This window comes from Bufo bufo, chromosome 4 (assembly GCF_905171765.1).
Source record: "Bufo bufo chromosome 4, aBufBuf1.1, whole genome shotgun sequence".
NCBI classification, from domain to species: Eukaryota; Metazoa; Chordata; class Amphibia; order Anura; family Bufonidae; genus Bufo; species Bufo bufo.
In genome coordinates, this window is record NC_053392.1 from 336208287 (window position 1) to 336233565 (window position 25279).

The 25279-nt window shown below is 44.4% G+C and overlaps 1 protein-coding gene across 1 annotated transcript in view; it reads left to right on the forward strand.

Annotated features, from left to right (window-relative positions):
- CEP57L1 (centrosomal protein 57 like 1) overlaps positions 1-12873 on the forward strand; it is a 37711-nt gene extending 24838 nt beyond the window's left edge. The window contains exons 4-11 of the mRNA XM_040428854.1: positions 1157-1278; positions 1561-1659; positions 4887-4964; positions 6950-7042; positions 8487-8567; positions 8654-8889; positions 10155-10299; positions 12496-12873. Of these exons, the coding sequence (XP_040284788.1) occupies positions 1157-1278; positions 1561-1659; positions 4887-4964; positions 6950-7042; positions 8487-8567; positions 8654-8889; positions 10155-10299; positions 12496-12750 (1109 nt within the window). The 3' untranslated portion in view covers positions 12751-12873. The remainder of the gene's footprint in view (positions 1-1156; positions 1279-1560; positions 1660-4886; positions 4965-6949; positions 7043-8486; positions 8568-8653; positions 8890-10154; positions 10300-12495) is intronic.
- The last annotated feature ends 12406 nt before the right edge of the window (positions 12874-25279 follow it).

Genomic DNA, 25279 nt, shown 5'->3' on the forward strand with positions numbered 1-25279 from the left:
CAGTCAAAAAAATCTATAAGATTTGTTTGACATGATCTCCCTGAAGTAAACCCATGTTGTTTTTCATCTTCCAATCCATGGGATTTTAGATGTTCCACAATCCTATCCTTTAATAGGGTTTCCATTAATTTGCCTACTATTGATGTCAGACTCACTGGTCTATAGTTGCTCGATTCCTCCCTACTACCTTTCTTGTGAATCGGCACGACATTTGCCAATTTCCAATCTTCCGGGACGACTCCTGTTACTAATGATTGGTTAAGTAAATCTGTTAGCGGTTTTGCCAGCTCACCACTAAGCTCTTTTAATAATTTTGGGTGTATCTCATCAGGCCCCTGTGACTTATCTGTCTTCACCTTAGACAGCAAACTTAGAACATCTTCCTCTGTAAAGATACATGCATCAAATGATTTATTAGTCATCCTTTCTAGTGGAGGTCCTTCTCCTTTTGTAAAAACTGAACAGAAGTATTCATTAAGGCAGTCGGCTAGCCCTTTATTCTCTTCTACATACCTTCCGTCCTTTGTTTTTAATTTAGTTATTCCTTGTTTTAATTTCCTTTTTTCATTTATATATCTGAAGAATGTCTTATCCCCTTTTTTCATAGACTGAGCTAGTTTTTCTTCTGCCTGCGCTTTAGAAGTTCTTATAACTTGCTTGGCCTCTCTCTGCCTAATCTTGTAGATTTCCTTATCTTCATTGCTCTGTTTTTTTTTATAATTACAAAATGCTAGCTTTTTATTTTTAATGATTTGGGCCACTTCTGCTGAGTACCACAGTGGTCTCTTCCTTTTTTTGCTTTTACTGACAAGTCTAATGCATGCATTTGCACTTCTTGTGCATTTTATGATCACATGACACATTGAAAATGTTCCAAATTGGCATATAATCGAAGTATACGTTTACATTATGAGGTAGGGATATTGCAATAGCTGTAAGGGTGCAGAGGTTGCAGTTGTATTGGGGGGGGGGGCGGTGGCACCTTCCACATTTGAGGACTCCTGAAAATGGTTAGAGACTGTTGGGGGTTGTTTGTACAGATTGGACACTAGGACCTGGCAGCTTGTAAAGAATACATTTAGTCATGAAATGTGCTGTGTGCTCTATACATGGAGTCTTCCTAAATATTTGCTAATGTTTCTCCCCACAATATTAGATGTAATTACCCAGCTAAATGCGGCCGAGGAACGTTGCTTACTTCTCGAGAAGCAGCTATGCTACATGAGGAAAATGGTTCTGCATGCAGAAGTGGATAAGAACACCATTTTGGATCAACAGGTACTTTGGCATGTTTCATCAGTTATAGATCATACATCTATTGAGAAAATAGGTCAGTACAGAGAGAATGGAGGGGTTAATGTAAGAAACGTGTGTCCTACGTGGCTCCCAGGATGTCTTCTGTGCTGAGACTAACTTCTTATTCATGCACTGTAATTATAATCAACAGTAATCGAGTAAATTAGACCTGTTCTGTGCAGGTACTTTTACTACCTTAGACATATTTGCTCTGCAGAGATGACAACAATTACATTTAAATGGTCTTCCTCAATGTTTCCATAGGCATTTCTAAAACAAGATAATATACAGGACAAGCTGGAAAAGCTCGAGTTATTAGAGAGAGAATGTCTCCGACTCACGGCCACTCAGCATCTTGCAGAGGTAAGACATCATCAGGAAATATCTTACTATTTTATGTTACCTTATTTGTGAATGAGGAATGGACATCAGAATGTGGCTTAGATGCCCCATTAAGTAAGTTAATGGTTAGCAGTGTACATTTAGAGGGGCTCCATACTTTATCCACTGTTGTTCAAAAGACTGAGTTTCACTACTGATGAATATAGTAACATGATGTAATAGTGACGCTGTCCTCAAGCAAATATCTAGGCGCCCACTGTAGTATGAGCAGAATGGCTCTGTCCAGTAAAAACACCCTATTGACTTATACTAGTCGTCCATCAGCTTTCATCTGGGTGTCCGTCGTTTGGACAGGAAAAAATAGCGCTACATACAGCGCTATTTTCCCATCAAAATCAGCGGAATTTGCAATGGAGGCTTCTAATGGAGCCTGAGATGCAGGTGTGAACAGAGCTGAACATACATAAAACCAGGAATTCTTGGCTTTAATGAACACTAAACACAAAAGATGCACAAAAAATAATCAGCTTTTTTTCTTTGGTTTAATTTTGTCTCATAGTACAATTAAAACTTAGAAATAAATAAAGACATCTTCTCTATGGCGGGGAATTTATTATAAGGGGATATTTGAAGTCAGTTTTGCTTGAGTCTGCGTTACTGGCATACTTTATACCACTTTAATCAAATGTCACAAGTTTGGTAAATTTGCCTTATGCTTAAAGAGGACCTTTCATCGGTCCAAACATTGTGAACTAAGTATCATGACATATACAGCGGCGCCCAGGGATCTCACTGCACTTACTATTATCCCTGGGCGCCGCTCCGTTCTCCCGTATGTTCGGGGACTTGGTTATAGTAGGCGGAGACTTAGGGGACTTGGTTATAGTAGGCGGAGTCTGCCCTTGTTCTGCTGGGCGTCTCCTTCTCACCTACCAGGCTGTGAGCTCTGCGATGCGATTGACCAGCGCTTAGGGGACTTGGTTATAGTAGGCGGAGTCTGCCCTTGTTCTGCTGGGCGTCTCCTTCTCACCTACCAGGCTGTGAGCTCTGCGATGCGATTGACCAGCGCTACAGCCTAGGAGAAGGAGACGCCCAGCAGAACAAGGGCAGACTCCGCCTACTATAACCAAGTCCCCTAAGTCTCCGCCTACTATAACCAAGTCCCCGAACATACGGGAGAACGGAGCGGCGCCCAGGGATAATAGTAAGTGCAGTGAGATCCCTTGGGCGCCGCTGTATATGTCATGATACTTAGTTCACAATGTTTGGACCGATGAAAGGTCCTCTATAAAGGGGTATTACAGATATAACAAGTTATACCCAATCCTTAGATAGTTATCCCCTATCAGATCGATTGGGGTCCTACCACTGGGAACCCCACTGATCCAAAGAACGGGTGCCCCGTACCCTGTGGAGCCTCCCTGAATGGACAGAGCAGCTGGTCAGAAAAGCCATTTTTCCGACCAGCCGCTCCATCCATTTCAAGGGAGCTCTACAGAGTATGGAGCAACCATTCTTGTGATCGACAGGGGTCCCAGAGTCAGGGCCCGCACCGATCTGATTGTTATCCCTTATCCTGTGTATAGGGGATAGCTTGTTATAACCGGAATACCCCTTTAAATCTAACACTTTTGTGTAAAAAAAAAAAAAAGGTGCTCCAGTTTTCCTACTTCACCCTCCTATTGGAAAGAGATTGCGACTTTTTTAGCAACTTTTTAAAGTCTCAGTGATAAATCTGGAATGAAGCTCATTAACGTAGCTATCCACGCCCACTTCCCCCACCCATATTTCAAAACTGGGATGGGTGGTATTAAAATGAAAAAAAGTCTCAAAATGTTTGCGCAAATAAGTCCAAAACGTCACAAAGGCCCCGTTTTGTAACTTTTTGAAGGCATGATAAATCAGGGCCCATGTGTCCCATAAGATCTGTCATGTCCTAATATATATATATATATATATATATATATATATATATATATATATATAGTGGGGGGGTTGGCTCCGGGGGTCATTCACACAAGTTTAAGGTCCAAACATCACTTTATTTAGCACCTCAGCAAAACAAGCCTGGCTGAGACCACTAATACAGAGCCTCCAGCAGGACCCTGTTGTACAACGAATCTCCTTCCACTAGACTGACACCCTGGGAGGTGCTTTATGCCAGCCCGAGCACCTCCAGCTGGTCTCACCTGTGGTGGAATAGGGGTGTGGACTGCACTATCCACCCCTTCCTTGCCTCTCACCTCTGTGAGATCTGTCACTATCTCACCTATCTATATATATATATATATATATATATATATTTCAGACCTCAGAAAACTCGCCTCTTCTGTTTTGGATGCCTCCTGAGATCCAAGCGCTCGGTTTTAATAAGTGGAAATTGAGATGGCTTTGTATATTGATTAAATAGAATTTTTCCCCTTGAAGGATATACCGTTTGGCTTTAGGATTCTTTAAAATATATTTTTTTATTCTTTCCCTCTCTAAAGGCTGGAATGGGTTTGTGGGTTTTAGAGGGGTAAATATGATTTGTATTTGCATACTGATTATTTATTCTGTGTTATTGTGATATTATGAAATAAAGAAATAAATTTAACAAAAAGGACCAAAATATGAAAGTGCTAGCTGTTAGTATATGTAGCCTTAGATACTAGTAGCTAATATAGGAATGTACTGTAAGGGTAATTGCACACGTTCAGGATTTATGTGCGGACAATCAGCACTGAAGTTTGCAGGAAATCCATGCGGTCAATCCGGATCAATTGGTGCGGATTTTACTCTCCCATTGACGAGAATAGAGAAAATCCGGTCAGGAAAAATAAAATAAATTGACATGCTGTGGATTTTTAAATCCGCGTTGAAAAAATCTGCATCCTGTGCATGAGAATTTCAAATTCTCATAGAATACAATGTACATGATCTACGGTGTGGATTTTCCGCGTGGAAAATCCTCAGGCAATCCTGATCGTGTGCATTTACCCTAAAATTGGTGTAGCGCTTCACACACATCAGCAGGATTGGTGAACTTTGATCTTATATGTATGCCCAGTAAGAACCTAATATTCTAGGTATAGAAGACTTGTCCTCCACCAAATGCCGAGTTTTAAGTGATGCATGTAGTTACTAGCGGAAATAACATTTGTTTTTCTTGTCTCACTAGCGGAAATAACATTTTAGAACTTTAAAAGATTAAATGTTGCTTTATGTAGAGTTTGATGCATGAAACTACCTGTATTTTATCCCATCAGGGCAAAATTCATGAGCTAGAGGAAAAATTGTATGCCGAGGAACAGCATCGAAAACTGATGCAGGACAAAGTATTCCAGGTTAGTTTCCAGTGTCGGACACCAAGAATAGTGTCTATTCATGCCAACGGTGAAGACAAAAACATCAAACAGTTTTGTCAGTGTCGGTAGTTACATATTAAACTCTGAGTACTCTGCAAAAGTGCAAGCAAACTGGAGAATCTACTAAGGCTGGGTTATATAGCAGCACCAGTGATTCTGATGCAGAGCCTAAGGCCACTTTCATACAGCTGATACACGTGCACGTTTTGGTATCCATTTGGTCACCTGGGCCCCCCACAGTGCAGCTAACCTCCCCTCTCTGTAAAACCACTTGAATGCCATGGCTCTTATTGCATTTAAAGGGGTTTTCTGGGAGTTGGTTATTGATGACCAATCCTCAGGTTAGGTTATCAATATCAGATCAGTGGGAGTCCGACTCCTGGTACCCCCAGCAACCAGCTGTTTTGAAGAGGCCGCGGCACTCAACAACCCTCCTCCTAGGCCTGTGACGTTGCGTTCATGATCGCATCACCTAGGAGGCGCTTCTCATTCCTATTCAAGTAAAATGGGCTGATCTGCAATACCAAGCACAGCCGCTGTCCGTTGTAAGCTCACAAGAGTGCCGCAATCTCATCAAACGGCTGATTGGCAGGGTGCCAGAGTCAGACCCCTGCCAATCTGATATTGGCGATCTATCCTGAGGATAGGTCAAAAATATCCAACTCCTGGAAAAACCCTTCACGGGGTTCATCAGCAGGGATGAGAGTCAACAGCTCCTGTGCTCTTGCCACCTCCACAATGAAATAGTTGATTTGGACCTTGATGACCACATCAGAATTTTGCTTTAAGGAATACTTATTTAAGGTAATTTGTTCACTAAATAATCAAATTCTTCTATGTACGGCATAGCTAATTATGCATCTCTAAAGTTTGTATGCTTTTAGCACTGGAAACGTAGACCCCTAGAAAGGAATTGCCTTTTCTTGGCATAGTTACGGTCATTAACCGCTTTAGGTGTGATGCAGACAACAGTGTTAGGCTCCATTCACTCGTCCGTATAATGGGTCCGCATCCGTTCTGCAAATTTCGGAACGGGTGCGGACCCATTCATTCTCTATGGGGACGGAATGGATGCGGAGAGCACACTACGTGCTCTCCACATTTCCGGAGCGCGCCCCCGATCTTTCGGTCCGCTGCTCCGGAAAAAAATAGAACATGTTCTATTCTTGTCCGCAATTGCGGACAAGAATAGGCAGTTCTATGGGGCTGCCGGCCGGGTGTATTGCGGATCTGCAAATGCACTACGGACGTCTAAATGTACCCTTTTCCGTCCGTGTGTTATCCGGACTGCACCTGCATAGCACATGGAACTATTAAAGAAAATGGTGCAGTTCCCACACGTTTTTGCGCACAGACCAACGGATACTCACACCATCCACCATTCTGGTCTGTTTTCTGTCCGAGATTTATTAAAGTGAGTCACCATACAGACATCCAAATGTTTTGCAGATGGAAATTGGACTAGCCTTCTTAATTCAGTCTTAGATGCAGCATCTATACATGAGTGATAATCATCCAGGTCTAGAAACTTAGGGCCTGGGTGGAAATTTCCCTGGATAATTATTGTGTGTTTGTGTTCTTCCATGTTCTGTTGATATAAAGTAACAGGAAAGGATTAGCATTTATGACCAGGAACCTTCAAAATAGCAGAGACACCATGCTGTTCTCTCTAGTGAATATTTGTCTGCTTCCATGAAAATAAAATAGTATCATCCAGAATGTTTCTAGGACTGATGTGATAAAGAATTTGTGCCTGGTGGAACAGTCAAGTCTATGAGAACAGATACAATTGTATAATTTCTGTAAAAATGCAGTGTTCAGGTGATGCTGTAGCAAGGAATTGCAAGCTATGGGCAAGAAAAACAAACTGAATGTCCAGTATGAATTGTGGGAATTGTGTATATATATTTTTGAATGATTGATTTTATCTTTTCATGGTCTAACAAGAATTTCCTATTTTTTAGCTGGAGACTGGCTCTGAAGTAAGCACACTACCTCTATCAGCATCTGCTGAAAATACTTCCCAAAGGAATGAAAAAAAAAAGAAACCATTGCAGGTAAGTACGTTTTCAGCATGCCTTATATTAGGAAGCGCTGCCAGAGGTGTCTTTACATCAGTTATGCACAACCTTTTCTGGTCCCAGGGCTACATTGTCCAACTCGATCAAATCCCAAGGGCAGCAATAAAATCTAAAACGGTATTACCATACTACACTCACACTACAGTATTCACATGAAACAGTGTCTTCCATCAGGCCATAATCTTAATGACTTGGCCTCATGAGACACTGGTTGAGTGCCGAAACACATAGTACTAATAAAGCTTCCAATCTGGGTGAACTTCATTTGAGGACCTCTCAGTACCAGTGGCGTGGTTGAGTCCCCACTTACCTCATCTTGTTCATGTAAATCTTTATCCAGGGGGTTACACAGCAGCTGGGATTCTGATTATTTGTTAGCACAACCATGGAAGGTAAACCTCTAGTCGCTTGCATTTTGCGCCATCCCACACCCTATTCAGATGATATGCCCAAGGTGTTTAATTGTCTTTTGCACACTCCAGAATGGAGTAGGCCACGCATACATATGGCTTTGTTCATTGTGGTTTACGGAAACATAAACTACAATGAAGATAGGCACATTCATGGTCACCTCATGTCCTTCTTTTTGGAGTGACACACAGGAGTAAGGAGACCCCTACTCTTCCAATTTATGGGGTTCCCAAAGATGGCCACCCAGTACATAATAAGTAAATATTTGTCTCTCATGATGGGGGAAAAAGCATGTGAGCAGTCTGTTCCCAGGTAATTGGGGCTCAACTAAATGTGGCCCCTGGGACGTAGGCTGTGCACTCCTGCTTATATGGTTCCTGTGGAATTCATTTTGTACTGTGTATTACTTAATTCTTCGTGAAGCATTGTCCTAGGATACCTCCTGGGCTGCCTCCCCAAGGTGTGCATCCTGTATATTATATGCTCACCCTCCTTATCGGATTTCCTGTGGCATCCTGCGTACTAAGATCACATATATCATGTGATCTTAGGTCTTCCTTTGAACACCATTTGACAGTTTTTTACCTAAAATTACTTTGAATTAAAAAGGGACCATCATCCCTGACATGGTTGCTTTAGTAAATAGTTGCATTCAACACGCTGCAGCACCCTTCCTTAGAGTTCTCCGTGGTGCCGTTCTTTTGTTATTACTCCTGGGTTATTACTAGTACTGTGAATAAATTGACAGATTTGAAAGGGACGTGTCCTTACACATTCTGACGCTGTCGGCGCTGATTGGTCGATCTCCAAATGTGTAGGGACACACTGGCAACTAGAAATGCATTATCAATTTATTTGTTAATTTCTATGAGGAAAAACAGAAGAACAGCACAACAGTGAGTTGTAAGAAAAATTGTGGGTGTTGCAGACATGTCAGGAGAACTGACTGGTCCTCTTTACTGTAGAATGAATCCACTGTTACATATGAAATTCTTATTTTGTGTTGAAGAAACCTGCTGCAAGGCAAAATGGTACTTCTGAACCGAAGATTTCTGTGAAGGCAGGAGCCTTACCATTTGTAGCTGGAAAAGTGAGTGTATGAACTGGTGTTTTTTGGTTTAACCAAGTAGATATTTTGCTTTCTGTTTATAACCTATAACTCGTTCTCTCTTAAAGTCTACCAGTACAAGCCATTCTCTCAGTGCAAATGTTCAGAGTGTTCTTCACATGATGAAGCATCGAAGTGAGAGCCCAGCAGTTGCCCATCAACGCTCAAGGTCTGTAGGACGCAAGCCATGTTCTAGAAGTCTAGGAGCCACCAGAACTTCAATAAACTATGCTCTACACTCTACTGGAGACAGTTTGACTGATTTACTGCTGGATCTTCAAGGAGAGCTAGAACAAATGAGTTTGTGAGTACCCACCGGACTGTTAAAAGGGTTCTCCATAGGATAGGTCATCAATATCAGATCATCAGGAGTCTTGACACCCTGCAGCCCCCCTTAACAACTGTTCGGGATTAGCTTGTGCACCAGAACTACACAGCTCAGTCCATTGTATAGTAGACAGAGCTCACTGAAAGGAATAGGAGCAACGATGTAGTTAACCAGGTCCGTCCATTACACAGTGCACAGAGCTAGTTCTGGCGCCAGAGCTTCTCCCAAACAGCTAATCAGCAGCATATCTGACCCCTGCCAATCTGATATTGACGACTTATCCTAAGGATGGTCATCACCTATTAAATCCCTGAGAACCCCTTTGTTTGAAAGAAATTTCTGGGAAAAGGCTATTGACACCTCTTGGGAACTTTTTCCCCCCACTTAAATGCATGTATTTGTAGCTAAAAATCTTTTTTGGAATTTTTGGATTTTCGCAAAAATGTTTTCATATTGGGGTTCTTTTGGTCATCAAACACGATGACTGGTCACGTGACGCAACGGGAGCATGTCACCGCTGCAACCTGTGACTGGCTGCAGCAGTGACGTGTCGGGCGATGGATGGTGATTTCAGCCCGGCAGTGAGAGAAAGAGCTGGCCCAGGAGCACTAGACACCGTACCCGGCAGAGGGAGCCAGGTAAGTATGATCTCCACTGCTGGTTGGCCACTCTGGGAGGTCTGGCTTACTCTTTGATAACCCCTTTAAGTAAAAAAAAATAATAATCTGCTCCCCCAGTGTAGCTATCGGGAAGGTCATATCTTCTTTGTACGGTAAGAGAGGAGAGATGACCATAACAAGCCATTATCTTTCTTCTTTGACACAGAGAGCTTGGAAGTAACATGTCTCATCCGGCTCCCCGACCTTAAACGAGTGCTGCGCCATCAAATGGTCCAACACCTGGGATTCCTGCCAATCAGCAGTTTGAGAAAGCACCAGTGCTCCAGTGAGCGCCTCGGCCTTCTTTCTGCTTACCAAAAGCAGGGCCGTACATTGTATAGGGGCTGAGCTGCGTCTAGCCATGTGACCGGTGAATGTATTGTCACTGGCCTAGGGAAAGCTGAGAGAAGGCCGCGCCGCTCCAACATCTGATCATTGGGGATCCTGGGTGTCCAGCCACCACCGATCAGAGACAAGGATAGGTCATCAGTATTAAAATCTCGGAAAACCCCTTTAATAAAATCTGAAATGTAATGTGTCACAGTGGGAAGATTAATTCTGTTTTTGTATGTTTTTCTTAAGGGACCATCAAGATCTGCTGAAACAGATAAATGACACGAAGGACAATGATTTACGTGAAGACTTAGAGCGTGAAATGGATTGCCTTGTCAAACAAATGGAAACTAAAAGTGACCAAATACTCAAGCTGAAAAGACATGAAGCAAATGTGAGCAATAAACTATAGTGCCTGGGGGGATTGTTGATTGCGGCATCTAAGGGGTTAACTCTGATCCAGCCATTTCCCATTATAGCTGTAGCAGCAGTGTGTCCTAAAGGGGTTTTCCAATTGTTTTATTTTGATGACTTGTCCTCATCATAGGTCATTAGTATGTGGAAGTCAAACTCCTGGAAATCCTGCCATTCAACATTTTGAAGAGGTTTCGGCACTCTGGTAAGGGCTGAGGCCTCATCCTAGGCCAGTGACATCACGTAGATTGGTCACATAGTCTACATGAAGCTCAGTCCCATTCAAGTGAATGTGCCCAAGCCGCAGTACTAAGCACTGTGCTTAGTAAGCAGTGATGATGCCGCAGCGCTCACCGAAGAACTGCAGCCTCATCAAACAGCTGATCGGCAAGGGTGCCAGGAGTCAGACCCATCACATACTGAGGATAGGTCATTAGTATAAAACCCTCGGAAAACATCTTTAAGGCCCCTTTCACACGGGCGAGTTTTCCGCGCAGATGCGATACGCGAGTTGAACGCTTTGCACCCGCACTGAATACCGACCCATTAAATTCTATGGGGCTGTTCACATGAGCGGTGATTTTCACGCATCACTTGTGCGTTGCGTGAAAATCGCAGCATGCTCTATATTCTGCGTTTTTCACACAACGCAGGCCCCATAGAAGTGAATGGGGTTGCGTGAAAATCACAAGCATCCGCAAACAAAGTGCGGATGCGGTGCGATTTTCACGCACGGTTGCTAGGAGACTATCGGGATGGAGACCCGATCATTATTATTTTCCCTTATAACATGGTTATAAGGGAAAATAAGAGCATTCTGAATACAGAATGCATAGTAAAACAGCGCTAGAGGGGTTAAAAAAATAAAAATAAAAATTTAACTCACCTTGGTCCACTTGCTCGCGCAGCCCGGCATCTCCTTCTGTCTCCTTTGCTGAACAGGACCTGTGGTGACGTCACTCCGGTCATCACATGGTACGTCACATGATCTTTTACCATGGTGATGGATCATGTGATGACCGGAGTGACATCACCACAGGTCTTGTGCCGGGCTGCGCGAGCAAGTGGACTAAGGTGAGTTAAATTATTATATATTTTTTTTAACCCCTCCAGCACCATTTTACTATGCATTCTGTATTCAGAATGCTATTATTTTTCCTTATAACTATGTTATAAGGGAAAATAATACACTCTACAGAACACCGATCCCAAGCCCGAACTTCTGTGAAGAAGTTCGGGTTTGGGTACCAAACATGCGTGATTTTTCTCACGCGAGTGTTCCCGTAACACACCCGCACATTTTCCCGCAACGCCCGTCTGAAAGAGGCCTAAATAATATACAGCTGATACCCTCTGCGTGCTACGAGCTTGGCTCCTGAGCCTACACAGCTCCTAACATCTACAGCTGATTTTTCGAATCCCTTTTTGCCATGGAGTTCCTGTGAGCCGTCAAATCCTGGCTGCTATATGAAACATGCTGCTCTTGCATGGATATATGCTAACAAAGATGAATGCAATTCTAGTACATTGTGGCTATTGTATACTCCACTGCCTTGATGCTGCTATGTGGTCTCTCCCACCAGGAGCAGTTATAGACCACTTCTGTTTTGTAGACTTGAAGCAGAGCTGCCCGTAGGTACAAGCCTTATTGGAAATTCTTCCTTGATGGAAACTTATTGGGATCTCTTTTTATATAATTTAAAGGTACATAAAGTCCCATTGTGAATAATAAATTAATTAATTTATAAAAGGGTTTTCTAGGTTTACAATATTGATGACCCCCTCCTTTGGATGGGCCATCAATATTGGATCAGTAGAGGTCCGACTCCTTACACCCCTGCCAGTCAGCTGTTTGAAAAGTCCTCCTGTATGTGTATACTGCATGCCATCTTCTTAAGAACTGGTGTACAAATTATAGCTGCTTGTCCCATTTATGTGGAACATCATTTATTGTAAACCCAGAAAAACCCTTTACATATTCATACTTACTTTTGTTACAAAGAGACACATGTCCTACGTGTTTAACTTTTCTCTGGTCTGGCTGTTGGACCTAGAGGAAGGCAAAACACAAATCTCTTGGCCAGCTGTTGGCAGTTTTCCCTCATTTATGTAGGAAACTACCATTGGAGTCATTACTATTGCTTTCTCTTTAATAAAAATCCCTTTGTTCTTTCAGGTTGTAAGACTTAAGAAAGCAGCTCGGTCAATGAAGAAACTCTCTTCGAACGCCAGACGAGCTGTTGCAGAAGAGGCTGGCAGAGCAGATATACCAGCTACCCCAAGAAGAAAAGAAATTCCAGCCACTCCAAGAAAAAGGGAAGAAACTGTGTCAAACAGCGCTCCTAACAGCAAGGCTGCCCTCCAACTGTTGAAAAATGTGCAGAAGATTCAGATGACGCTAAAGAAAGATGACATCATGTGGGAGAAATGACTTCTCTATGTTTTCACGGCTTTCTGTGTGTGTTTATATAAGGTTTACATTCTTACGTATATTTATTCCAAGTGATTTTGGATGTCTATGTAATTTTAATATTTTAAATAAAGATTTGTAATTTTGTGTAAATCAGTCTCGCTGATAATTTCAAGCCTGCATGTTTTTTTTTCCTTTTATAATGAGTTTTTTTTTTGTTGGTTAAATTACTTAGTGGGGGTCATTTATTATGGGACTTGTGACTATTTTTACTGATGAAAATGGTTGCAAGTCCCATTTTTGACCAGCCGTGCCACTGGGAAACATTTACATCTGGACACAGGCCTAACAGGGGCTGGAGTCGTTTTTAAGCCAAGTGCACAGACTGCCGTAGATGTGCTTAATTTATGATGAGTCACAAACTGATTAGGCCAATGGTATGCTGACTGTCGCTGATGAACCTTCAACTCGAGTGTGATAAGATTCTCAATCCCACATTCTAAACCCAACATCATCCTGGAAAATACAAGAATGAGAGAGTGTGAAACTCATCTTCTTAGGTAACATTGACATACACTACCCATCTTATAAAACGCCTTCTCTTTCCTACATATTGCTCCCTCCCCCTTTCTATTGTTATATTCTAACCGTCACCGGTTTTTCTAAACCTCCAACCTTTATTGTGTCTCCAGCCCCCTACATGAGTCCTCACTGAGGCTACCTCCCAGCTTGTTGCACTTTTTCAGTCTACACTGATCAGCCATAACATGTAAACCATTGACAGGAGAAGTGAATAATTTTGATTATATTGTGACAATGGCACCTTTCAAGGGAGGGGAAATAGACAAGCGTAAGGAGTGACTATCAAAAAGGTTGTGATAATCTGACCACTCCGGAACATTTCCAACACTCCAGATGTTGTCGTACGAGGGTGATAGGAGTCAGACCCACAACCATCACATATTGAGGATAGGTCATCAGTATAAAACACTTGGAAAACATCTTTAAGTAATATACTGCTGACACCCTCTGTGAGTGGTACCAGCTCGGCTCCTGAGCCTACACAGTGCCTTACATTTACAGCAGATTTTTCAAATCTCATTTTGCCATGGAGTTCCTGTAAACTGTTAAATCCTGGCTGCTATATGAAACCTCCTGCTCTTGCATGGACATACCGGCATGCTAACAAAGATCAATGCAATTCTAGCACATAGTGGCTATTGTTTTAGTTTTTATAAATTCTTTATTTAAGAGAACTTAGAAAAGGCAAGTACAAACAACATCATAATAAAACATGTCAATCACAGAAATGTGTGGCGTGCAGTCTTTGGCATATCAAAAATAGCGCAATTATGCTCGATCTACAAGACAAGGCCTGACTGTGTAGGTCAGTACAATAAAGCATAGCAATTCCAAGGAAGTCTAAGCTAAAAGATCCTAAGGATGTTCATGCGAGATCGGATAAGAACAATCATTATAATAACACATATATTTTAAGTACAACACATCATAAACAAAGGAAAATCAGAGTATCATTAGGGGAGATACGGACTGTAACACGAAGGAAGGACAAGAAAATAAATAGATAAATAAGCTATTAAGTATGTACAAGGGAGAGAAGAAAGAGAAGATTTTATGATAATGGAGGTCTCCATTAGGCTAAAAGAGCTTGGTATTGCGGTGTGTTCTGGAACACAAACCATGGGGTCCATGACGAGATACATGCCTCATGGGAGTTTTTCAGGAGAACAGTCAGTTCCTCCATTCTCCGGATATCTTCCACCTTGTTGATCCTAAGGTCCATGGAGAGTGGGGATGGTGATTTCCATCTGGCTGGGATGCAGGCTCTAGCTGCTCTGACTAGGTGACGTAAGATTGATTTATTAAGCAAGCGGCTGGATAGGTCCGAGAGGAGTAACAAAAAGAAGCCCGGGGTCTTTGGTATAAGAAAGGAGAAGATTGAGGCAATGGTCTTATGTACTGACTCCCAGAATTGTCAGATTTTACTGCAGTGCCAAAAAATATGGATTAAGGTGCCCTGCGCCGACTCACATCTCACAATGGAGATACTGAGGGAAACATTTTCTGAAGACGAGTCGGAACATAGTACCATCTGGACAGTATTTTGTAACTTGCTTCCTGGAGTTTACTGGCAATGGATGATTTATGCGTAAAATGATATAGTTTTGGCCATTGGTCAGAGGGAATGTTGACTCCAAGATCAGAGCTCTATTTGTCAATATATGGAGGGCAGAAGTCCGGATGGGGCATTACCAACGCCTTATAGACCTCGGACAAAGAGTGTCGGTATACACCTGAGCTGATGCACACCTTTTCAAAAAGGGGTAAGAGGCCTGTCGAAACCCGGGGACAAAGGGACCGAGGAGAGGAAATGAGATATTTGTCTAGCTATCCATTGTCTCAGGGCACAAGGATCTGACAGATTCTGTAGTTCGGAGTATGTGAGCCATCTCCCTGTAGTTCTAAAGAAGGGAGCCCGACATTTACCACTCAAACGCCATTGCATGAACGGTCCTGAAGAGCAACTAACTAGGAATTCTGGGTGACCCAGGACAGGAAATAATAAAGGTGTGGGCGATAACGTGCTCACATCAGTGTATTTGTGGAATTGGAGTAGGGTAGGGCATATGGTGGGGTGGGCAGAGAGTGCGGTCGGAGTCCGCACTATTGCCCAATGCAAGAGCGCGAGAGAGGTTCGGGAACACCGCTGTTCGATGGTTACCCATTGCTTAAAAGGAGCATGGCGACACCAGTCCATTACACGCTGAAGCATGGTAGCGGCATGGTATTTTCGGAGATCTGGAATCCCTAGGCCCACTCGCTCCTTCGGGACATGAAGCAGAGAGCAGGCCAGCCTCGTGCTCCTACCTGCCTAGATAAATTTAAAGAGGTCTCGATGTATCGTAACAAAGAACTTGGGGGGTAGTTTTATTGGGAGTGTCTGAAATAATTCTAACAGACGGCCAAACCATGTGTACATGCCGTTTGCCCATTTATTAAGGTCTCCCCGTATCCGACCTAACAGAGGAGTGTAATTCGATTTCTGTAGATTTCTCTCAGGTCTCTTGGAATCCAAATATTGGACCGCTCCAGCTGTCCATCGGAATGGGAAAGAGGTCGCTAGATGAGATTCCAGCGAGCTAGTCAGCGAAATATTTAAAGCCTCAGATTTTTTACATTTAGATTGGTCATAGACTGGTATGTATTAAATTCAATGATCAGGTTCTGGAAAGAGGTCAGAGGCCTAGTGATTGTGAACATCAAATTGTCTGCATATGCCGCAATTTTAAATTCCTGGGTCTGTGGGGTCTGTAGAAGGGGTAGGTATTTCTTGTAATAAGATGCGTAGTCCATCTAGACCAGGGGCTTTACTGTGTTGCATAGGGCTTCCGTTAGTTCCTCTTCCGATATGGGCTTATCTACAGTAAGTCCGTGAAAGCCTCTTGTGGGATTTTCAGGAGACCCGAGTAACATAAGTACTTGCTCATAGTTAGGGTTAAAGAGGGGCTGGTTGAGTTAGGGCATGGGAGATTATACAGGGATTTGTAGTATTGGGCGAAAGCTTCAGTTATCTTATCTGGATCGTTTAGGTTGGGGCCCTTGGAATTGGAAATCAGTGGGACGTAGTTTCTAGCTCTCTGTTCCCGCAATGACCGAGCAAGAGTCCTACTACATTTGTTACCGTATTCGAAAAAATGTCATCTACCCCTGATTAGTAGAGTTTTGGTGCATATATCAAATTTTTCCTTAAGCTTTCCTCGAGCTGTCAACAAGGCTGCTAGATAGGTCTGGGCATGAGATTGTTTAGCTCTAGGCGAGAGACCTCTGCCAGAGGTCTCTCGTTGAGAAATTTCCTCTGCTCTCTCTTTTTTTTGCCTGGCTCCATGCTTGATGAACGCCCCCCTGACCACACATTTGTGAGCAGCCCAAACTGAAAGGGGAGATGCGTTATCCACCCGGTTTTCCTCAAAGTAACAAGAGAGAACTTTATGGATATCCTGAGAGACTACAAAGTCCTGTATCAAGGACTCATTCAATCGCCATTGCCAGGAATTAGGTGCTGGCAGGGGGAATCTCAGAGAAGCATGGAGCATAGAGTGATCAGAGAATGTCATAGAATCGATTGAGGAGAAAGCAAGGAGGGACACCGCTGAATTCCATATCAAGAAATAGTCTAACCTAGAGTATACTTCTCTTGCAGTAGAATAATGAGTATAGCCTCGAACATACGGGTTGACCACCCTCCATACATCTACCAACTGGTGGGAGTGTAAGAGATGTTTGACATGATGGAGATAAGAGTAGGCCAGGTGCGAGGCCCCTCTAGAAATATCGTCCAAAGGGTCCATAGCAACGTTTAAGTCTCCCCTGACCAAGAGAACCCCCTCTGCAAAACCGGCCTAGTCTTGATAGGATTCCTGCTAGAGCCTTGTATTTATTGGTATTGGGAAGGTATACATTGGCTAGATGGCCCTTTACGAATAGATATCTACCATTGTCATCTGTCTGGGTATCTACCAATACCCAGGGAGTGGTTCTAGAGATTAGTATGCATACTCCCCTTGACTGCGATACTGAGTAGCAACTATGGTAGGAGTCTGGGTACCTGGGTGATCTGAAAAGGGGTAACGCTCGGAAGGGTGTTTCCTGTACGAATGCAATTTGTACCTTCTTACTCCAAAGAAGCCGGAGAATGGAGGACCTTTTCTCTGGTGTGTTCAGCCCATTGGTGTTGATAGATGCAAGTTGATGACAGACATGCTTCTAAAAAAAAAAAAGAGGGAAAGGGGGTAAAGAAAAAAAAAAAAGAGAGAACGGGGAAGATGACACACAAAAGTAAACTTAGAAGAAGAACACCATAGGGTAGCTTTGTAAGCCAAATACCCGATCCAGCTAATCCAGAGCGGGTAAAATAACAGTAACCAAAACTTGTGGAATAAACACAACTTAGCAAATCTCGGCGAGCCCACAGACGAGCCGACCAAGAGTCGTGTTACTATGTGGGGAGTGGAAGCACTGGCGTACATATAGGGGTCGCAGTTGCGACCGGGCCCGGCACTCCAGGGGGCCCGGCCGCCTATGGACCCCTGGGTCTGCCCTGCAGTAGTGCTGTACCTGGGGCCCAGTGCTCCTCGTTTCCGCGTGGCCCGCCCCTTTAATATACTTACCCTCCCCGGCCGGCGCTTCACTGTCCTGAGCGCGTACAGCGTCAGGACGTAGTGCGGATGGGAAGACAGAGGAGCGCGACTTCTGCCGGAGGAAGAGTCGCCGCGGCGCAGAACAGGTAAGTATGTTGGGGCCTGGGGAAGGGGATCACTCTGTGGGCTTCCGCTAATTGATCTGAGCCGGTGGGGGCTGAGTGGGCGGCTGATGGGGGTCTTTGGGCTGATCTGAGGTCTGATGGGGGCTGACTGGGGGTCTTTGGGCTGATCTGAGTTCTGATGGGGGCTGAGTGGGGATCTGATGGTGATGGGGGTCTTTGAGCTGATCTGAGGTCTTATGGGGGCTGAGTGGGGGTCTGATGGGGGTCTTTGGGCTGATCTGAGGTCTGATGGGGCTGACTAGGGGTCTTTGGGCTGACTGGGGGTCTTTGGGCTGATCTGAGGTTTGATGGGGGCTAACTGGGGGGTCTTTGGGCTGATCTGAGGTCTGATGGGGGATGAGTGGGGGTCTGATGGGGGTCTTTGGGCTGATCTGAGGTCTGATTGGGGCTGAGTGGGGGTCTTTGGGCTGATCTAAGGTCTGATGGGGCTGAGTGGGGGTCTTTGGGCTGATCTGAGGTCTGATGAGTGGGGGTCTGATGGGGGTCTTTGGGCTGATCTGAGGTCTGATGGGGGCTGAGCGGGCTGATTGGGGGGCTGAGTGGGCTGATCTGAAGTCTGATGGGGGCTGATTGGGGGTCTGATGGGGGGCTGAGTGGGCTGATCTGAGGTCTGATGTGGACTGAGTTGGCTGATATGAGGTCTCTCTGCAGTGGCAGAGAGACTCACTGAGGCCAGCAGCAGCCATTTTAGTCAGATTACAGCCACTCTGCAGCTTTGGCTCTAATCTGACTGAAATGGCTGCTGCTGGCCTCAGTCTCTCTGCCACTGCTGCTCTTAGGGTGGCCAGACGTCCGGTTTTTAGACTCCTGGTCCGGCGCAAGGCCAGGATGGCCGACCAGAAGTCCCCCTTTTTTGTTGTTATGGATGATGGGACTGTGGGTCCGGCTCAGGCATGGTCACTTTAAGTACCAATGGCAGGGGGCAGGGCCTGGCAGCATGTCCGGATCACACTGCGCGCTTACGTGATGTCACAAAGTTATCAGCGCTGCAGGTCCGACAGGAAGTTGGGAACAGAGGAGCGCGGGAGTCACTGCTAGTCTGCAACAGCCCACTTGCCCAGTAGTCTGACTCCTTACTACAGTCACTCACCCCACCTCGCCTCGTTCTCTCTCCCCCTGCCAGACATTTCTGACAGCCTGAGCCAGGCCCAGGAGCAGCACTCATTCAGCCAACCAGAGCCCACACTGAGCCCAGCCAGCCTCCAGCATTCAGCCTTGCCAGTTGCCACTGACTTTCAGCAGGTCGATCCAGCAGCTTTCAGCCTGAGCCAGCCCAGATAATAGTTACTCTCTGGCCTTGGTATGTTTTGTATATTATTATATGTGAGCTGGCCTGGTATAAGTTATACATCTTCTGGTATATTAAGATGTATAACTTATACCAGCTGTACATATATAATCATATAAGGAGATACCTAGGTTATACCAGCATGCTCCATATCCCTATATACAAGAAGATGTATAACTTATACCAGCTGTACATATATAATTATTTACAGGAGATACCCAGGTTATACCAGCATGGTCCATATCACTATATACAAGATGTATAACTTATACCAGCTGTACATATATAATTATATACAGGAGATACCCAGGTTATACCAGCCTGGTCCATATCACTACATACAAGAAGATGTATAACTTATACCATTCTGCGTGCTTATAATGACATATAATGTACATACCTCCCAACTCTTGCCCCTGGCAAATCACGCAGAGGTAGAGCTTGGCAGGACAGCAGGATTTTCATCCAAAATCGGCCTGTCCCGCACAAAGCGGTACTGTTGGGAGGCATGTTGGGTGAATGGTAGGGGAGGTAGTGGGGAAGGGGGGCGGCGGCGGGTTGGGGGGGTTCACAGGGTGGGGGCCCCATGGATCAGTTTCGCACCGGGGCCCCATGGATTGTGTGTACACCACTGAGTGGAAGAGCAAATAGAGTTATAGAGTTAGCTATCCCTTTCCTGGGCCAGATATAACGTAACAGTATGAGACCCCTGGGGGAGGTCAGGACCTATGAGGATAAATTCCATTAAGACGAGAGGGGAGACAGATAATTCCCCACTCTGTTTGTGAGTGATGAAATTCCCAGTTTAACTGGGATCTTTTCTAGAGGGGACATCTTGATTTAAAACGAAAATAATCAGCCACAGTCCACGGTTGCCGGTGCAATCTCCATGTGTAACTCCTGGTCAGAGGACTGTATTCCTGGAGAGAGTCTGCGTGGAGACCTGTCAATGGGGCGCATGGGAGGGACAGCCGCCTGAGGCATGAGAATAGGGACATCCAGCCAGTTTGGGAGAGAGAGAGTGGTAATTTCCAAGAACCGAGCCAGATCCTCTGATTGGTCTGGAGAATATAAAGCAGAGAGTCCATTTTTGCAGATAATTAGATGAAAAGGGTGTCCCCATCAATAAGTGGCTCCAGCTTCAGTGATCAATTGTAGGATAGGTTTGAGGGTGCGTCTCATTATCAAGGTTCGCCTCGAGACATCTGGTAGGAGTTGGATTTGAGCCCCTACAACCATTGTAGGACCCTGTCTCCATGCCCGTTGTAAAATCTCCTATTTTTCCCTGAAAAAGTGAACCCTGCATAAGACATCTCTAGGAGCCGGGTTCTCCTGGCGTCTGGAACACAACACTCTATGTACTCTGTCCAATTCAATCACTGCATCTAGTGATTTGGAGAGAAGGTACAGGTTACAGCTTTACATAGGTCAGAAGCAGGCACCTCTTCTGGTATCCCACGTAGTTTGATATTGTTGCGTCGACCTCTATTTTCTTGGTCGTCTACTTGTAGAAGTATGTGTCTGTTCAAAGCTCTCTGTGTCGCCATATTTTCTTCAACTGTGGCAAGGCGAGATTCTAATGCAGAAGTGACCTGCACCTGGGTAGATAACTGAGTAGAAATTTTGCTCAGGTCTGTCTTGACAGCCACAATGGCCTGATCTTCCTTGGATTCAACCAGTAAAATAATGGCTTCCATGTCGTGTTTAGTAGGCAGGTTACTAAGGAGGGTCCAGATATCCTTTAATTTTGGGCGCTTGGATCGTCTGCTGCCCGAGAAGGAGGCAGAGGATGAGGACTCATAGACATCAGAGCAAGTAGAGGTGTGAAAGATTTCTGGGGTAGACAGGGGGTCTAAAATGGTGTCAGACACAGAATGGGGCCTGCGGCTGGTGTCTGGAACAAAGTCCCTTGCAGTAGGGGAGCGACCTATCCTTAGGCTGTGAGGGCATGTCTCCAGCGTTATTCATGGAGGTCGACAGCATGGAAGTTTTGGGCACAGGAGGGTCTGAGGTGCGCAGGTGGGGTGTCACTCACCAGCCCTAGCGAGGCGGCAGTGTCCTCCATCAATGATTCTCCTTGAGGCATGCAGGAGAGGGGCACCGGTGTCGGTGAAACTGATGCTGGGAGCCGAGGGATCATCTGCTCTGGAGTTGAGGAGCTGCTGCGCTGCTGTTGTGGCTGATCGCTTTCCAGTCGGCGCCATCTTGGAATCTGGCGCGCTGTGGCCAGAGTTTGGCTGAAGTAACGCACAATATATGGTTCTGGGGCCAGAAAACAGGTGCCCCGACGACCAGAGCTGGGTGGATATGGCCAAGGGTGAGATAAAAGGGCCCAGGGTCCAGGAGCTCTGCAATGTGCGTCCTCATGGCAGCATGCTCAGGCCACGCTTCTGTGTGCTCTTTCCCACCAGGAGCAGTTATAGACCACTTCTTTTTGTAGTCTTGAAGCAGAGCTGCCCATAGGTACAAGCCTTATGGGAAATTCTTTCTTGATGGAAACTTATTGGGATCTCTTTTAATAAAATTTAAAGGTACATAAAGTCCCATCATGAATATTGAATTAATTTTTTAAAAGGGTTTTCCAGGTTTACAATATTGATGACCACTCCTTTGAGTGGTCCATCCATATTGGGTCAGTGGAGGTCCAACTCTTTGCACCCCTGCCAGTCAGATCTTGTCATCCTAAAGGGAGTACAAGGAACAGCAAGGGGTGAACTGGCAACAGTGTCATGGACTTCCAAGGCTTACTGATGCCGGTGGTGAATAAGTCATCTGGTTTTCTCCCACAGATGGTCTACTGTAGCACAAATAACTGAAATACTTCATAGTGACTATTAGAGATGAGTTTTCAAAGATTCGATTCGCCAAAAATTCTATATTTTTCAAATTAATTAGTCATGAATTGCGATAAATATGGTATACCCAGGCCACTCTACCTATTTATATGCATACCATTTGGTGGCCCAATGATGCTGTGAAGGCTTGAAACTTAAACTGCAGGGAGAGATTATTGCCGTGCGCATTACATTCTAGTGCATCCACATTCATAGTTAATCCATTCTGTAAGTACTGTGCCATCAGTATTACAGGCAGTTGTAATGTATCAACATAACTGTGCAGGGCACCAATATTCATAGCTAATCCCTTCTGTTAGCTGTGGAATTACTGTGCGTCAGTATTACAGGTCAATAAAAGCATCAGGTTTACTTTATTGTCGTAGACTTAACCGTGTAGTGGCCTGATGACAGAGTGGGGAAGGTGGCGGCAGTAGTGGCAGTAACTGTGACAATAGTGGCCCTACGACATGGTGGCGACAGCAGTAGCAGTGGCAGTAACTGTGACAAAAGTGGCCCCATGACAAAGTGGGGAGGGGGGCAGCAGCAGTAGCAGTAAGGCTGTGTTAACATCACTGTCTAGTTTCCAGTCTTCTGATCTGTCAGATAAACATAAAACAAAAAATAGAAACAATCCTGTATTTTGAGCATCCATAAAGCCTCTTTCAGACGGTCAGTATTTTGTCAATGTTTTCCATCAATATTTGATCAGTAATTGTAAGCCAAAAACAGGAGTGGGTCCAAAACAGAGATAAAATGTAATATAATTATTTGCATCTGTTCTGTGTATTGGACCCACTCCTGCTTTTGGCTTACAAATTCTGATCAAATACTGATGCAAAACACTGACTAAAAGAACGTATTATCTACAATGAATTTGGGTTCAGTTGGTAGAGTGATTTGTGTGCTTCATTCCAATAACCACTACCAATACCAACACTGGTATGGCAATAATCCAGCAGCCATGTTTGATCCATTCAGCAAGTTTGGCCCATCTGGTTTTAAAGGGCTTCTGTCACCCCACTAAACTCTAATCATTTTCGTTCAGTAGATATGTAAAAAAACATACTTTTATAATATGCTAATTACCTGTCTACCAGCAAGTAGGGCGTCTACTTGCTGGTAGCAGCCGCAAAAAACCGCCCCCTCCTCCTGTTGATTGACAGGGCCAGCCACGATCTCCTCCTCTGACTGGCCCTGTCAGCATTTCAAAAATCGCGCGCCTGTGTTGATTCGGCGCATGCGCTCTGAGATAAGAAGGCTCGCCTCCTCAGCACTCCCTCAGTGCGCCTGCGCCGATGACGTCACCAAAAGAGAAGACGTCATCGGCGCAGGCGCACTGAGGGAGTGCTGAGGAGGCGAGCTTCCTTATATCAGAGCGCCTGCGCCGAATCAACACAGTCGCACGATTTTTGAAATGCTGACAGGGCCAGCCGGAGGAGGAGATCGAGGCTAGCCCTGTCAATCAACAGGAGGAGGGGGCGGTTTTTTGCGGCTGCTACCAGCAAGTAGAAGCCCTACTTGCTGGTAGACAGGTAATTAGCATATTATAAAAGTACGTTTTTTTACATATCTACTGAACGAAAATGATTAATAACATAATGTATAGATATATCGCAGGATAGGGATTATAAGTACACAAAAAAAAAAAATGAGTTTAGTGGGGTGACAGAAGCCCTTTAACCCAAATACATATTGAAAACAAAATACCAATAAGTTCATATATGAAGGAATCCACATGGGCTAAAATTTTGTTGCACTGCACAGTGATGTAGAATCTGTTTAAAATGTGTCATGGCTGTCAGAGTGACGCAGAATAACATTTTCTATAACAGAACATGGTAGCTAGGAATTATAAATTTGGGTCCAGTTGGTGGAGCGATTTGTCTGGTAATACCATCGTAGTTCTGACCATAAACGATTGCAATAATGACACAGACACATTTTCTTGCTAAAAGAATGTATTAGCTACGATGAATTTGGGTTCAGTTGGTGGAGTGATTTATGTGATTCATTCTGATAACCAACGACACTTCTCCCATATGGTAATAATCCAGCTGCCAGGTTTGATCCATCCAGCAAGTTCGACCCATCTGGTTTTAACCATAATACAAGGACTTATTTGACCTCAGGCATTCCACGTCTAGTTTCCTGGAGGGCCAATTAGCGTTCAACACTAAGGCCCCTTTCACACGAGTGAGTCCCACGCTTCGGACTCGCAGTGTGTGTCAGGGAAAGCACCCGTTCTGAACTCCAGAGCACTGCCGGGGTTGCATAGCATTATATTGATATATGATGCTATGTAACCCTTACAGTTCTGGAATGTATTGGATAAGACTGACAGCATTATGTCAGTGTTATCCAATACATTCCAGACCTCTAAGGGTTAGATAGCATCATAAATCAATATAATGCTATGTGACCCTGGCAGTGCTCTGGCATTCAGAACGAGTGCTTTCCCTGACACACACTGCGAGTCTGATGCGTGGGACTCACTCGTGTGAAAGGGTCCTAACTCTTCTGTGATGCCCTTACATTTTTGGGGCTGCACTGAAGGGATCACCGTGTGTCTAACCTTTGCCAACAGGTGCGGGTTACTCGCGCAACGTCATTTGTCATAGGGATCAGGAATTGTAATAGTGGAGCAGACTAATGTATTCGCTAAAAGACAAATTTTTTCACTACAAGACTGTTTTCAATAAAAGAATAATTTTTCCAACAAAAAATGACAATCAACTCGTGGGCAACTCTGCTGTGCCACAAATAAATTTATTTGCACTGCGCACAGGGTATTAAACAAGATAGCTCTGTAACACTAAATCACAGTAACTGGCTAACAGAAGAGGTTAAATATCAATGTGGACACGCCACAAACAGTCGAATGAGAGAGGCGTATCACTCCAATTTGTGAATCAAGGCCTAATAGATTTGCCTATCTATTAATCAATGTGGAAACGACACAAACAGTTGAATGACAAAGGCGTATCACCCCAATTCTCCCTATGATCTCCCTACACTGTCCCTGCATTGTCCCTATCCAATATTCTGTCATTAAAAACTTGCTAAAAGACTGTCACTAGCGCT